This window comes from Hyperolius riggenbachi, chromosome 9 (genome assembly GCF_040937935.1).
Source record: "Hyperolius riggenbachi isolate aHypRig1 chromosome 9, aHypRig1.pri, whole genome shotgun sequence".
NCBI classification, from domain to species: domain Eukaryota; kingdom Metazoa; phylum Chordata; class Amphibia; order Anura; family Hyperoliidae; genus Hyperolius; species Hyperolius riggenbachi.
The window spans coordinates 198,286,713-198,302,549 of NC_090654.1; the positions used below are offsets into that span (position 1 = coordinate 198,286,713).

At 39.0% G+C, this 15,837-nt stretch overlaps 1 protein-coding gene across 1 annotated transcript in view; it reads right to left on the reverse strand.

Annotated features, from left to right (window-relative positions):
- The window catches only part of SCFD1 (sec1 family domain containing 1), a 145,091-nt gene that overhangs the window by 21,348 nt on the left and 107,906 nt on the right, over positions 1-15,837 (reverse strand). Inside the window, exons 16-18 of the mRNA XM_068253884.1 lie at positions 8,118-8,188; positions 3,909-3,988; positions 2,732-2,794 (exon numbers count right to left, since the gene is read on the reverse strand). Coding sequence (XP_068109985.1) covers positions 2,732-2,794; positions 3,909-3,988; positions 8,118-8,188 — 214 coding nt within the window. The remainder of the gene's footprint in view (positions 1-2,731; positions 2,795-3,908; positions 3,989-8,117; positions 8,189-15,837) is intronic.

Below are 15,837 nucleotides of genomic sequence, written 5' to 3' on the forward strand. Positions count from 1 at the left end.
GTAAGCCGCGCTCGTTCTTGAAGTGGAGTGCGGCCCCAATCAGATTTTTTGACAAGCCGAGCGGCAACATGCGACTGAGGAACACAGTGGGAAACACGACAGGATCCAGAGGCTTCCCTCTTCTTGGGTAAATATTTCCTTTTTGACCAGAGTAGATTTAATGATTTATTGCTTCTACTCAATGACAGACTTTCAAGCATCCCAGAGATAAAATATATAAACGAATGAACTTTTTTTATCTATCCCCTGCACTCAGAAGCTGTTCTCTTGCAGCCAAGAGTTTTATGGCTGTAATTCCTCATTAGTGAGGCCAGTTTAACATTAGCAGCCTGCGTATGCATTACGGTGCGATCAGATGATCGCATCGCACCGCAATGCTTTAAGCCTCGTATACACCCGCATTGATGCTTGATAATGTAATTTTTAGCAGAAGATCAAACTATAAACGAGGCTCTCTAGCACTCACTTCCTGTGGCCAAAATACGAATTGCAAGGAAGTGTGTTGAAAAAATAGGCTTCCACGCATGCGCACCGCAATTTGAAACAACTTAAAATATCTGCAGGGGGCATTGACTTACATGACTACCAGTCAATGCACGTCACCGCGGATGTTGACCCGTAACGTGCTGATGCGTTTGTGTCAGATGCGATACTTTCATTGCATCACATCAGATATGAGATGACCCATAGACTTGCATTTCTTTAGCGTTACACTGCGGTTTTTAAAAAAAGCAATGCAATGACAATGTCCCAGTGTGAAAGGTTTACTCTATAGTCCGACTAGATCTCGACTGTAGAGAAACGGTCACTTGCATATCTAGGTGTTTAATTCTTTCGGGCAGACAAAAAAGACAACAGCCTAGTTATTAATATGTTTGGTACTACACATAGACATGTCCATCTCATTACGTCACATGTCACCTTGGGTTCACTTTAAATGAAACTTCATCTACAGGTATTAGGCATGATCTATCACCAGAAGGATTTGAAATGGTTATGGAGAGGCACATAATTCTGGCTTTCATGCAAGTTTCTTGCAAATTGCATGCAGCTTGAAATTGGGCCAATCAAAATCAACAGGAAGTTTATTTTCTTGGTGTAATTCCACACTGCATACAATTTGAATGGAGTTTACATGAAGGACAGAATTATTTGCATCTCATTGACCATCTTCATGCAGGATATTCTATATGCTTGTGGAATTAAATGGGAATACCTGATTCAGCAGAATACCGCAGACTTTCTGGGTTAGCCCGAAAGACAGCAACGCTTTCTATCCTGTCCTACAGACACCCTCCTTCCCCAACTTCTTAAAGTACTTGCTTCACATTGTCCAGAGGAAACCAAGATATCAGCTGATATCTTTTCAGAGGCCTCTTTCACAGTGGGACGTTGTGTTTGATGCGACGTTAAGGTCGCATATGGTGCCCCTAATGCAGCGCATTGAAAGACTATAACTTGGACGTTATAGTATTTTCTTTAGCCCTGTGTTTGGTGCGCTGTTTTTGTCGCACAGTGATGGAACGAAAACGGCGCATACGTTACATTAAAAAAACAAACATTACTGAGCATGTGCAACACACACAACGCAGCAGATTTATTGCTAAACGCACAGCATGCAGCACTTTCTAAAGATTGCTACACGTTACACACAACGCAACGTGTGCACTGTGAATGTTGCACAGACTTAAAATTGCTGTGCGTTAGTCCACGTTAAAACATTTTCTAACGTGCAACTTTAACGTCGCACTTTGAAAGAGGCCTTAGTTAAAAGTACCTTAAAATACATAAGCCATTGCACTGGTCCTACAATGGTCTTTTTCTGTGGATCTCCATCTGACCATAGCTCTGAGTCATAGCTCCAACTTCGGTGGCAGAGCCCAGATCTGCATAGCAACATTTGGCATAATGTATTGCTTAGCAACATACACTACTGCTTCCTTTCAGTGTGAATTTGGAGGGAAGCATCTGAAGGAAACTTCATTTGCATACAAATATAACATCTGTCATATATACAAGGCATTTTGGAATTTAATGTTAAAAATAATTTTTATCTCAATATACTATGACTTTACACATTTGCAATCATGAAAATATTACACTGCTGGCAGTACAGATATTTCCCCCTCTGTCCAAAACTAGAAAAATTTGATGTAAGCCATAGGATGAGGAAGACAGGCGGGGGTTATCAGCTATGGCATGATTGTCTCCCCACAGAGTATCCTGATATTGGAGGTGTACAATTCCTCTTACTGCTATATCTTCACCCAGCAGAAGAATTATCGCTCCAATTTGAGACAAGCAATACCTACTGCAGCTATATTTTATGTAATTATTGTAATGTATAATGCAGATTTGTATACTGAGTAACTGTAGTAAAAATAGCGTAATGAATACAATTCCATATTTTTATTTTTTTACAGTATTAATTTAAAAATTATTTAATCAGCAGTTTCCCATTGTAAAATATTTCCTCACCCTAATTTATATTCTGAAAGTTTTCACAGGTGGCAACGTCTTTAGTCCTGTCACATGCAGCTCTGTGGAACAGGTTTCCAGAAAATTCCAAGCCTAGTGAAAATAATGCTTGTTCTCCCAGAATGCTCTGGGAGGAGAATTCTGCCTAGGTTAAGCATCAGCACATTCTACTATAAGTCACTATAGTGCCTCTTGAATCATAATGAGCTAGGTGGTACACAGGGCAGTAAATATAAGCTTATAATACACTCACCCTTTCGACTTAGTTGCCCCAAGGCCATAATTAGCTGGTGTAGATGCCATTTTTGCAAATGCCCTAAAAATTGAAAAATATAATAAAAATCACACCACACTGTAGGTTTCATACTTTAATATATACACTCCTTATTTGAAAGCTTTCATTGGTATTTATAATAAGATGGGGCCAAACTCTGAGAATGGAGAGTATACAATCTGGTATGACACTGAAAGACATAGCATTATAATTATATGAAAATAAACTTCTTATTTGGTAAGCCACTCTGAAAAAAAAAATCTCCTAGGCATTTCAGTCTTTTGTGTGGGAGGCTGTTTTCACGAAACACATATTTGATATGCAACCTGTAACCTTGCCTCAGGCATGTCAATATTAAAAGCACACCGTTAGTTCCTCCAACATGAAATTTATTGGAGGCTTGTATGTATTGCTATTTCTCCTATATTGACTGAAATTTCACTTGCAGTGCATCTATCTGGTATACTATACTTAGATATTTTTTTGTGAAAGCTACTGTGAACTGCAAGGTAACACTTCCAGATGAAGACTTTGCACAGTGCTGCTAAAGCAGGTGGGAGAATTAATTCATTCCTTCCTAGAATTCAGGTCTGCTTTAAAGTGATACTGAAGCGAAAAAAAGGGTACATACTTACCGATGGAGAGGTAAAGCTCAGGATCTCATTGAGCCTTCCCAGTCCTCTCTCGGTGACCTCCTTCCAGCTCTGTGACCCTAATTGCAGGCATTTGACCAACAGATTGAGTATGCCTTTGGGATCCTCAGAAGGCTATATAAGCACTCGTTGTCCCCAAGAGCTCCCGAACACAGGTGGCTCCATAGTGTCAATGCGTAACCGTGCACTCGTGCATGCACAGTATGAAGCTGCCCATCTACAGAAGCACTTGGAGACACAAGTGCTGCCGGGGGTGGCACACAATATTGAGAGACAAGCACTGTAACTTGGGGGGGGGGGGGGGTCCAGGGAACCCACTGCATAAGATAGATCACTGTGCAAAATGGGATGGGGAGGTTTCGACCCTTGGGGAACGGGAGGGGTTTCTGAAAAGCTTTTAGTTGTGTTGCTCTGTTCTGCTGTTCTGGTCATGTCTAGAGATAAAAATATAGCAATACACAAAAGCTTGTAAGACATAAAGACATAAAGAAGTTACTACTTACTTCCATTGTTTAATGTAATTTAATGGTGACAAGTTGCAACCTGCATCCTCCAGTGCTTTCCTGTACTGATCCAGGTCACTCTGAAATAGGTAAACATTAAAGTCATCCTTTCACTCTCACACATAAAAGAAATCCAATTTGAGAAAAAAGACCTTTCGATAGGTTACTTATAGTTTTTACTCCAAATCATCCTGTTCTACCACAGACACAGGGAACACTATGGAACGGCAGTCCTGCACAACTATCGGAGTACAGTATATGAACATGCCAGCACTGGGATCCTGCAGTCACCTTGTCTTAATGAGGTTTGAAATAATACTGAAAGGTGCATCAAAAACTCCTCCAGCTAAGGGAAATAACTGTTACTGAAGCACCTGACAAAAGTCCTGGATTCTGAAGACAGTTTTGATGAATAAACTCATTTTTTAAAAAGCATCAGTTTTTCAGCGTAGTTTATAAGAGGTCTCAAACTAGATCAAACTGGGGTTCTGCGTACCCTGTATAAACACTGTAAAAGCATACAGTCAACAAAAAGTATGCTTCACTGCAACTGTACACACACACGCTGTGCGGTACTGCCCAGTATGCCTCACATTATACCAACACATCCACCTCACATACCAACACCACACTACATATGTGCTGATGTGAACGTACCATTACAGTAGAATCGCATTGTGTTACCAAAGCAATTATATTGTCCAACGCAAAACACCAGTGTGAATATAGTCAAATAGGTTGGCTGTAAATCCCCCATCTACACCATACAATTCCACGTGCAATTGATCAAATTCAATTGGATCAAATAAATCCGACATGTCCGATTGGGACTTGATTGATAGTGTGGTCGATTTTGCATTGATAACTAACCAAAAATCGATCACACTATCGATCGGGTCCCGATCGGACATGTCGGATTTAATCGATCCAATTGATCGCACGTAGAATTGTATCATGTAAATGGGGACTTTACATTTACTCTCCAGTTAGGCCCTAATAACAATTAAGTCAGATTGGAGATTTGGTTGTACGATCAGGTTGCACATTGTATAGTGAGCTTTAGTGTACACTACTGCATGCAGCTGCTGGCTTCACTTCACTGTAAGGAAGAATTTCTAGACTCATGTCTACAGATGAGAAGGGTTTGAAAAAGTCCATATGTTGTCCTATAATATAAAACACTTGCTACTGGTGGTGGGGACATGGCCAGATTTCAAGCAAGGCCACAAAGGCCATGGCCTAGGACACCAGGAAAGCAAGGGGCGGGCTGTGGGCAGCAGGGTGGTCGTAGCAGTTAGCCTGCCGAACATTCGTCCTGCTACACAGAGTTTCCACATAGCGGTGGGCGGCTACCAACAGCTGATTCTTGCACTCGGGGGCTGAAGGGGCAGCGAACGAGTGCTTACAGTGATCTCTGAGCTGCCTGTTACTCACCAAATAGGATAACAGAGGTGCCAACAGGATAAAAAACACTAAAAGAACTTAATAACCCATCTTGGTAATAGAGGAGGTAGTGGTGAACTTACCTCCTCCAAGCAGAATTTTCAGTCAAAACTATTTTATTGGATACTCCAAATAAAGTGCAACGAGTTTCGCGGGATACAAACCGGCTTCATCAGGCAATAACAGATAGGAGTAAACAGCATCTGCCATTATCATCAACAATGAGCGCCTCTGTGAACAGAGGCGCTGAATGTTGATGATACTGGCAGATGCTGTTTACTCCTATCTGTTATTGCCTGATGAAGCTGGTCTGTATCCTGCGAAATGCGTTGCACTTTATTTGGAGTATCCAATAAAATAGTTTTGAATGAAAATCCACAGTCGTATGTTCTGCTTGGAGGAGGTAAGTCCACCACTACCTCCTCTATTACCAAGATGGGTTTTTAAGTTCTTTTAGTGTTTTTTATCCTGTTGGCGCCTCTGTTATCCTATTATCTACATCAAGTCCACCCTTGGTGGAGGGTTGACCCTTCCTTCTTCTACCACAGAGAGCGAATTTTTAATCCTGAGTGGGGTCAGGACAATCTCCCCACCTGCTTTGACAGTGGTTGCCTACTTGGTAACCCTGGTTTGTGAGTATTAAATTAATATTTTTACTCTTCCAATTATACATTACCAGTGCATACTACACTATATTGGGCTCTTGGTGTTCTCGCTTTTTCTCGTTACTCACCAAATGTGCCACTCGTCAAAGAACCTACAATATAATCCCTGCCATCATGTCACTTACTGTTCTCAAAGGAGCTAATAATGTTATCCCTGCCATCACTTTACAAACTGGCCTCAGAGGAGCTTACAGCAGTTTCTGAGAAGATTAATTTATAATAATTGAATGTAATAATTTACCTCATGTATTATTTACTTCACTTAACTGAAGCCTAACCAGATAACCATCTTTTGGCACCACAACTCAGCCACTGATAAATGCACTATTTATTGGTCAAAGGATATTAAAAAAAGGAGATACTACATCAAAATGATCAATTCAATATGCTAACACGTTCCACTCTCCAATCCTTGTGTTCAAGGTAGATATTAACCACTTGACCTGTGGGAAGAGTACCTCCTTCCCTGAAGGCTGCACTTGAGCTCCGAGGGACGTCAATACTCATCCCTTGGTGTATATGAGTGGAGCCCAGTGGTAGTGCACAGATTGTTGAATAGGAGCATATGTTTCCAAAGCCAATCTATAGTAAATGTCTAATTTATAATAATCACCGTTGTAACAAGCAGCAGTGATTATTCCATTGTAAAAAAAAAGCAAACAAAAAAAAAGTCTTTCACTCCCTGCTGACTGGAACTGCACTGTAACCAGACAGGAGACTGTGAGGGGACATCTAGTAGCCCAAAAAAATTTACAACAAAAATAATACAAAATACATTTTCTATACTTATATCCACTTAAAGCGGAATATAACCCTGCATTTCAACTTTGCTCAAAAACATTATTTACAGTATATTATATGCAACCAGCATTTTTTTTTTACTAGACCAGCATTGGAAGGGTTAAGTTCCTTTAGATTTCTGCAGACGCATCCGAAGCTGAAAAGAGATACATTTTGTTTACAGAAATGTATCTAAGTGTTGAATGACTTATCTCTCTGACTGAGAAGGAGCTTGGAGGACTGCCAAAGAGTGTGTAACTGTTTATCAATAGATACATAGAATGTAACAATCTGAACTTCTGCATATCTCTCCACGGAACTTGAAACGTCTGTGTTTAACCCTTCCAATGCTGGTCTAGTAAAAAAAAAATGCTTTTTGCATATAATATGCTGTAAATAATATTTTAGAGCAAAGTTGAAATGCAGGGTTATATTCCGCTTTAACCGCTCCCTGCAAAGTGCAATATAAATGTTATTTGTCTTGTCTTGTTTAGAGAATACAACAATTGTATTCCTCCTGCAACTGCTGTTTACATTTTTTTCTTCTTATGGACTGTTCCTGAATGCCTAGGATGTATGGTTTACTATAGTAGTGTGTACATCAGAATTTGTAGAATTTCAAAAAAATCAGTATTCCTAACGGGAAAAAAATGCTGTCAATTTTGATTGGGACTTAATACCAATACATTCATGATAGTGGGCCTTTAACTATCTGATTTGAAAATTGTCTTATCTGCTGCCATCACCATCCTTTCCACAACCAGAAGCGGTTATCTGGATCTCAGGCTCCAGTGGCAAGTGAAAGTATACCTTAAAACACACCTAAACTGGGATGGATATGGAGACTGACATTTATTTCCAATGCACATTGCTGGGCTATTCTGCTGATCCTGTGCCTCCAATACCTTTAGCCATAGACCCTGAAAAAGCATGAAGATCAGGTGTTTTCTGACTGGGTTAGCAACATGCTTGTTTCACTTGTGTGATTCAGACACTACTGTTGCCAAAGAGATCAGTAGGACTGTCAGGGAACTGGTATTGCTTGAATAAAACAAATATGGCAGCCTTCATATCTCTCTCAGTTCAGGTGTACTTTAACCCTTTCAGGCAAAAATACAAGAGTCTTTTTGCAGTGATATTACTGTAGCAAATCTATTGAAGCAGAGGTGAAACTTTGATTTAAATTCCACTCCTTTATACATTTCACTTTATAGCAAAGTTTTCTGTTTTAGTAAAGTGTGGACAGGCATGGCAAAACAAGTCAAGGATAATTCATGCATCTATTGGAAACATTTTTAGCAAAGTATAGTACTGGCAGTACCTCAGATGGTGGCTGTGCAGACGTGATGTAATAGATTAGGAACAACCGCATCTTGTCTTCTGGAGTTCCAGCTACAAACAAACAGCAGGAAATATACAAACATGTGAAGCACGCAATAAAAGAAACCATTTGCCGCTTGACCACAAGCGAATGGAATAGTAAATTATCCCAACGCCGGGGATACAGTTTCAAAAGGTGTACATATAAACACTGTAATTGATTCGGCTCAATGCTAGCAGCTGGACTACTGTCAAATGCACATATTTTTAGACTGCTCTTTAACAACTATAGCCAGGGAAAAAATAACCCTCTGAGAACGTCAAGGTGAGGGAACTACCTGGCCCAAAATATGAAAACACACTTACAGGGACTCATTACTTTCAATAGAAACAGTGGAAAATCTGCCCACCCCATGCATGGGCAATAAATGTGCAGTAATAATCTAAATGAAGGACACAACTGGTCACAGATTTTGAAAGATTTTGTTTTTATGTGGGGTTAGAATGATTTTGCGATGTCATATTTATAGATCATGTAAATGCATTATTCAAGTTTTTTAGTTAAATAATTTAAGGTAATATTCACATATATCTTATACCTAAATGAAGCAACAGATAGTATACGTATACCAAAAATACCATCTTTTAGCCACCAGGGAGAAAACACTATAAAGATATTATGATTATAATAAATTAACCACACCACATGGTTACTGCTTTTTACTGAATTGGGCATCATCCTTACTTATTTTGCATTTGCATGGTCCTCTGCTTGCACACATTCCTGTCATTATTACATGGTCGGAGGTACATGATCATGTGTGTGTGTACAGATATTTGCAGTTTGCACATACAGGTGCTGCAAACTGCACACCAAAATAACTGCCCTCTGCCCATAAAAGGTCTACATGCCCCAGCACTCAGTGCCGACTGATTTGTGTGCTGTGCTTGTATGGTTAGCTAGCTGCACTTCTGTTCACTATTTAGACTTCTGCTTTTCTGACTATTCCTTGATATGTTTTCCTCATTATTGAGCTCAGCTTGTCAAATTGACTATGTCTTGCCTGCTGCCTGCCCTGACCTCAGCTTATGACCCTGGTATGTCTACTGCATGCCTTGACTCCAGCTTGTGACCAGCCTACCTCAGATTGCAGCCTGCCAAAATCTTGGCCAGTCTCAGACCTTGTTCTGTCTTCTCTTCATTGCAGTATTGCCTGTTCTAATGAGGCAATTTCAGGAGCCATGACCTGGTGACTACTTTTGGCAATGTAGTCCATTGCCCACTAGGGGCAGTGGCCCATCGACTTTTGAGGGATGGTATGTTGAGGACAAATAGTCATTTAGACTCTGGAAGAGCCAACATAGACAATTAGTGGGACAGTCATCAACACCTGTGGATGCATTATAAGAAACTTGATTTTCAAAGAAGGCAGGCTGCAATTAGTATAAATGTGCATCTAATATTGTGGACTGGAATTTTTTTTTAAATGTAGTTTTCATAAAAGTTCTTTAAAATGAGTTTGGTATGTGTTTGTAAACTTAATAAATAACACTGACCAAAAGCCATTATCCCTTAATAGCATAAAATACAGGCTGCTTCTCAACATCTCAATGCTATCCCTTTCAACTAGGAAACAGGAAAAGAAAAAAAATGCATAAAGCATAGTATAGCAGTATTACATCAAGTGCCCTTTCTTTTGTTCCAATTTTACTTTCTGGAGGCAGCCGATGGTGACAGCAGATCTCTTACAGTCAAACATTTTGATAACTGCAAATTTCCAACTTTAAACTGCCTGGTAATTTTCAATTTTATATCAATATTGTGATGTATTATTCTGTGAGCTTTAGTTTTTTTGTAAATGCTGTAATGTTTTAGAAAATAAATCTAACCTTTTTTAAAGTGAACCTCAGCTGAAAATTAACTGATGAGATAAAACAAAAGCACCGTTTCTTTCCTCCTACTCCTAAAATGACTTTTTTTTAGCCATTCCATGATTTTCTTTTATGTTTAAAGAGAAACTCGGACCAAGAATTGAACTTTATCCCAATTAGTAGCTGATACCCCCTTTTACATGAGAAATATATTTCTTTTCACAAACAGACCATCAGGGGGCGCTGTATGACTGATATTGTGGTGAAACCCCTCCCACAAGAAGCTCTGAGAACAATGGTACTCCTGGCAGTTCCCTGTCTGTGTGCCTTGTTGCACTGTGGGAAATAGCTGTTTACAGCTGTTTCCAACTGCCAAAAAAGCATGCAGCAGCTACATCACTTGCCAGCAGTAAAAATGTCACCATGTAATAAATGTCAGAGTGTAAATCAGGGATTTAAAAGGTTTTATAATGGGCAAACACTGACTAAATCATTTATACATAATTATTGTAAAAATGAAGCACTTTTTTCATTACATTATTTTAACTGGAGTTCCTCTTTAAGTCACCGGAATAGTTTCCGGATTACCAGAGCTGCCAGCGGGATCGCAGAAGGGAGCAAGAGGATGCCAAGGGACCTCGCGGGCTACGGGGGGCTAGAGGAAGCCCCAGGTAAATCCAGATCAATTTAGGCCAATGCTCAGGGTCCCTGTAAATCTACTTTGTAAATGTTTAAACATAAATGAGAGTTACGCTTTAACCAGACACAGGTCCAAAGAGTTGTACATATATGTACACAACCGGTAAGTTGGGTGCAGGGTGAGCCAACTGCTGCTATAGCAGTGCCTAGGTACTATGTGGCCGGCGTACGGTGCCGAAACCACCTGCTTCGTTGAAACTTCATGCCCGTGCATGCCTGAAGGGTGACTCTTTCAGGCAGAAAAAGAAACAAAAAGAAGCTCAACCTAGTTATTAAAGCGGAATGAAACCCAGCATTTCTTCTTTGCTCTAAAAAATTATTCACAGCATATTACTGTATATACAATCAGCATATTTTTTTTACTAGAACAGCATTCAAAGTGTTACACACAGGACTTAAAAGTTCAGTGCAGAGAAATCTGGACGCATCCAAAGTGTAGATAATGTTATCTTTTGTTTACTTAAAGCGGACCCAAACCAAACATTTTTTTAATTCAAAATATTTAGTTGCACCACTCTGCCACATACAAAGATAAATAAACACTCCTTTAAGCCTATGAACATTTCAGTGTATGCTTCTCTTTTCATAACTAGTGTTATACAGGTGGCAGCCATTACTTCTGAGCTTGGTAGGAGGTTATAGATCATGGGTGTGTTTGTCATCAGCTACCCTCCCTCACAGGGGCATCGTCTATGTAAAATCTCACACAAGCTGAGATCACCTCCCCTGTGACATCATCAGTAGTAGCCTGTGTTTCGTTTCTGTTTTTTTATCTCCTCCACCAGTTTGCCGGAAAAATCCCGGCAATATGAAAGGAAGGGAGGGGTTCTACAATAAATGTAAAATATTTTATATTTGTCATCATGCAGCTGAAAAAAGGCTGCTATTTATCATTATAATTTAGAAAATAGATTTTATTTCTGAAATCTTGTATTTTTAATTTGGGTCCACTTTAATTGCACCAAGTGAGGAATGTGACACATTCTCTGACTATGCAGAAGCTCCTGGACATAGACACTCAAAGCATTTCTGCTTTCAATACATAATGAATAAAACCAGTTATGAATAAAATGCAAAGGCAGCTCTCAAAGCAAAAAACTGTACTTTTGGGACCTTGTAATTTCTAAATGAATAATAATGCTTATGGACAAATGCAAATATGATAACCGTATGGCATATAAAAAGTAGGAAAACATGTTTTTATTGAATACGTCAGGGTTTTATACCGCTTCAATTTGCTCATAACTTATTGAAAAAATTGACCTCATAAATTTAAGGTCAGTTTGCCCCACGATCCCAAAACCTTCAATAGAAAGTACTTGGTCACGGCAGATAATGTGTGAAGAATAGATCTAAAATGCATTCTCATAGTTCATTAATACGGTTTAGTAGAACCCAAACAGTGTTATACAGAGTACTTACAAAGGAGGCAGTATGCTACCAAACTGCATAAGACCACCAACATTAACTGATTGTATTATAATAATGATCCTAACATCCCAGATGCCTTGCATATTATACATGATGACATCAGCATATCATCCAGTCAAGCACATTTGTACACAGGCCTGCCTGTTGTGAAGAACACTTTTTTTTGTATTTATGCGCTTCAGATATTTTCTTTCATAATTTTATTGTACATATGTAACTGTATTAACTTGTGCATCAGTAAATTAAGTGTTTGGTGCATTTTTGGCTTATGATTGATTGCGCAGTACCGGGTAACTACAAGAAAATGTGCATTAATCCCACTTTACAGCGATGGATAATAGAGAAAACAATATACTGCCAAAAAGAGGATCTGTACTTGCAATTAGTTAGCAAACCAGCAGAACAATCTGCAATCCCTTAAACGTATGCACCATGACCCCTGGGGCTCCTCAGCATAACCCAAGTGATAATTTTTCTCACCTAATAAAGCTTAACTCGTTCCTTTGAAACACTGCCAAGGTGCACCGTGTAGAAATGATGAAATGATGGCTGCGGAACAAGCGCTCCACAAGACCAGCATGATGGAGAATGAAATATTTATTTGTTCAGCTCAGTTTGTGGGATGTAAAAGAGCTTTCTTTAATGAATTTAAATGTTAAACAGATGAGGTGGCGTGAAAAGGAAGAAACACTGTCTGGTTCTTAGAAAATACTTAGCTAGAAAAAATGGCTTCCTGTCAAAGGAAAAATCGAATGGTGAATCTTTCATCAGCGTTACTTTTAGGGGAAATTATAGAGCTTCAAATAATTACGCTACAGATTGTTTATTAGAGATGAAGCACTTTTTTTTTTTTACGGGATACAAATTTGTAGCAATTTGTTTACAGACTAAAACTGGACCAATTAAAAGCAGTTATTTGTGCTGATTTGGATTGGCCCAATTGAAAGCTGCACTAAAAAACAAATTTGCATGAAGACACAAAAATGGTATCTTATTATCTCTATCCTTTTATATTTATTCTACTGAGAGCACACAATGGGCTTGATTCACTAAGACAAATAGAATGCCTTATCAAAGTTAGCACGCCTTATCAAAGTTAACACACCTTATCAGTGTAGCATAGCAAGCGCTACAAACCCGCAGGGGCTCAGGGCAGGACCAGTGGAGCTCTCGTCGTTGCCTATTAGCAGGTATAAGTTCGCTATGCTACTCTGATAAGGCATGTTAACTTTGATAGGGCATGCGATTTGTCTTAGTGAATCAAGCCCAATGTATTTAAATTATTATTATTATCATTACGCTTTTTGGAGCTCCATCTGCTGGTTTTACTTGCAAGGAGGGTTGGTCAATGCAATGCAAATAATTCCAGATTGATGCAGGATTATTTTGTATGCAAATAAATGCAGCCTGAAAACTGACCAATCAAATCACACCCTGGCTTCATTTGGTGCATTTTCAAGCTACATACATTGGCATATTAAATTTGAATAATCCTGCAGCAATTCAAAATGATCTGCATCTCATTAACCATCTCCTCTGGTAAGAAAAGGGGTTGGTTAACAGCTTTATCGTACAAAGCTAATATTACAGACAAAACGTCTGTTAACTGGGTGATTGATAATTAAGCCCTGTAAAGGTGGCCATACACCTAGCAATTTGGCTGTATGATCGACTATTCGATCATTTTATAGAATCAAGAGAAAATCAAGTGTGTAACGGAATTTCCAATCGATGAAAAGTGGCTGATTTCATGTTGAATCGACCAGCTTAGTCGATCGAGTAGGATGCAAGATATTGGTCAATCGCACATGAATTAGCTACTGTTCACATATCATTCGATCGACTCAAACAATTTTTGCATTCCGAGCATATAGACAAAACATTGGTCAGATCGAATGTGCAGGTGAATGGCATAGGATATCATTTGTAGTGTGTGGCTCACCAGTCAATCAACTTTCGATCAACCAGGTATGGCTACCTTAACAAACATGGTTTCTATATATACAACCTATATACTAGTGGAGCTGATTACCACTATTTTCATTAAAAAATAGCATTATTCCAAACCTTACAAGTTTATTTAAATAAAATTCTCTAGAAACTACCTATGTATTTATATTTTTAAAACATACATATATTCCCTTTCATACCGATCAAATGTTACACAAAGCAGGTCTGATGCTCAGTGTATTGTCTTATAGGAAAGGGCAGCACTTCCTGTGCACAACAGATACAGATATGAGAGATATTATATCTCATTACTGGGCATAGCAGATGCTCTACTGGCTCAGCTAAATGAGTGCTACCTGCTGCCAGTGGTCATTGCCCCTAGCAACCCACCTTTGTGAGTAGACCTTTTGCTTAATTCTTTCCACACATTGTGTTACTTTGACATACTGCATCATTGGGCTCCCGTTTTCTCTCTTGTATCTTTTGCTTCAGGGTGCTCACACACCCAATCCACTTTGTGCTCACGATAACCTACACATCAGCAGGCGCAGGCACAGTGGCCTGTTGCAGCAGCTGTGGTCTTTTCACCTTGGTTGGAGTTCACCAGCTGCTGGCAACTTATACGCATGAAATATTCATGTGTAATATTTCATACTTGTAGGATTTTCAAACAAATAATATTTTAATTCAGAACATCAAAAAGATGATGTATAAAAACACCATACATTCCCCTTATGAAAGTATTGTTTTTCATGTGGTTCAGGCTGGAATCCAATCAACTATTTTCCTAAGAAATTCTTTTTGTTACAACCTGAAGTTGTGATCCAAAAAAAGTAGTGCAAGTGTCCTCTCCTCTGCTGCCTGCATATTCACTCAGTGGGACAAATCACAGGCTAGCTATTCTAGATTTATCTCTGAATGGTTATCACCTGTCTAAATAATTTTCTTTATGCTTTTAGTATGATAAATCCAGTTTGTTTACATAATTAAATTAAAATCCACAAAGGTGGAAGATGTAAAGCTGTGTGTGCAGCACAAGAAAGGGCCACCCAAGATAAAAGATTTTCTGAGATCCACAAAATCTATTTACCAGTAGGTATTTCTTATACCTCTTTCTTATTTCTTAAAGAACAAGTGACACCTATGCTAACCTAAAAATAAAAAACACATATATAAGTAGATAAATACTACTTCTACTTACATAACAGATGTATTGTGCTATCCACGTAATGATTCCTGTGAATTTTATAAAGGAAAAGCAGAAAATCCCATTCTAGGCAGTGGCCATCTTGCCAAGCTAATGCTGACATCATATCCTCCCTGACTCTTGTTTTCCCCCCTCCCTTCTCTTGCTCATTGTGTATTCATTAGCTGCCCTCCTCCCAGAGTCTTCAGACACTCCCACTGAGGTGTAAACTAACAACTGCACTGTCTTTTTTATTTACACATCCAATCACTGAGTCACCTCAGCCTTGCTTGTAAACACAAGTAACCAGAGGGTTTTTCTGATAAGGACCTAAGCAGGGAAATAAATGGAAGTGGAGGAATATATTATAGATAAAAAGAACTCCCAGCATTCAACTCTTTGGCACTGTTTGGCACTAGGGCCAGTGCTCCTAAAGTATGTGATAACTACAAACCATAACAGCAGAAAAAGTTTTGAATGCAGGATTAGCATCTTTATCACTTAATACACTAAAACCAGTTGCTGTTGAAATTTGAGTTTTATGGTGACAATACCGCTTTAAGAGAACACAGAGGCATATCCT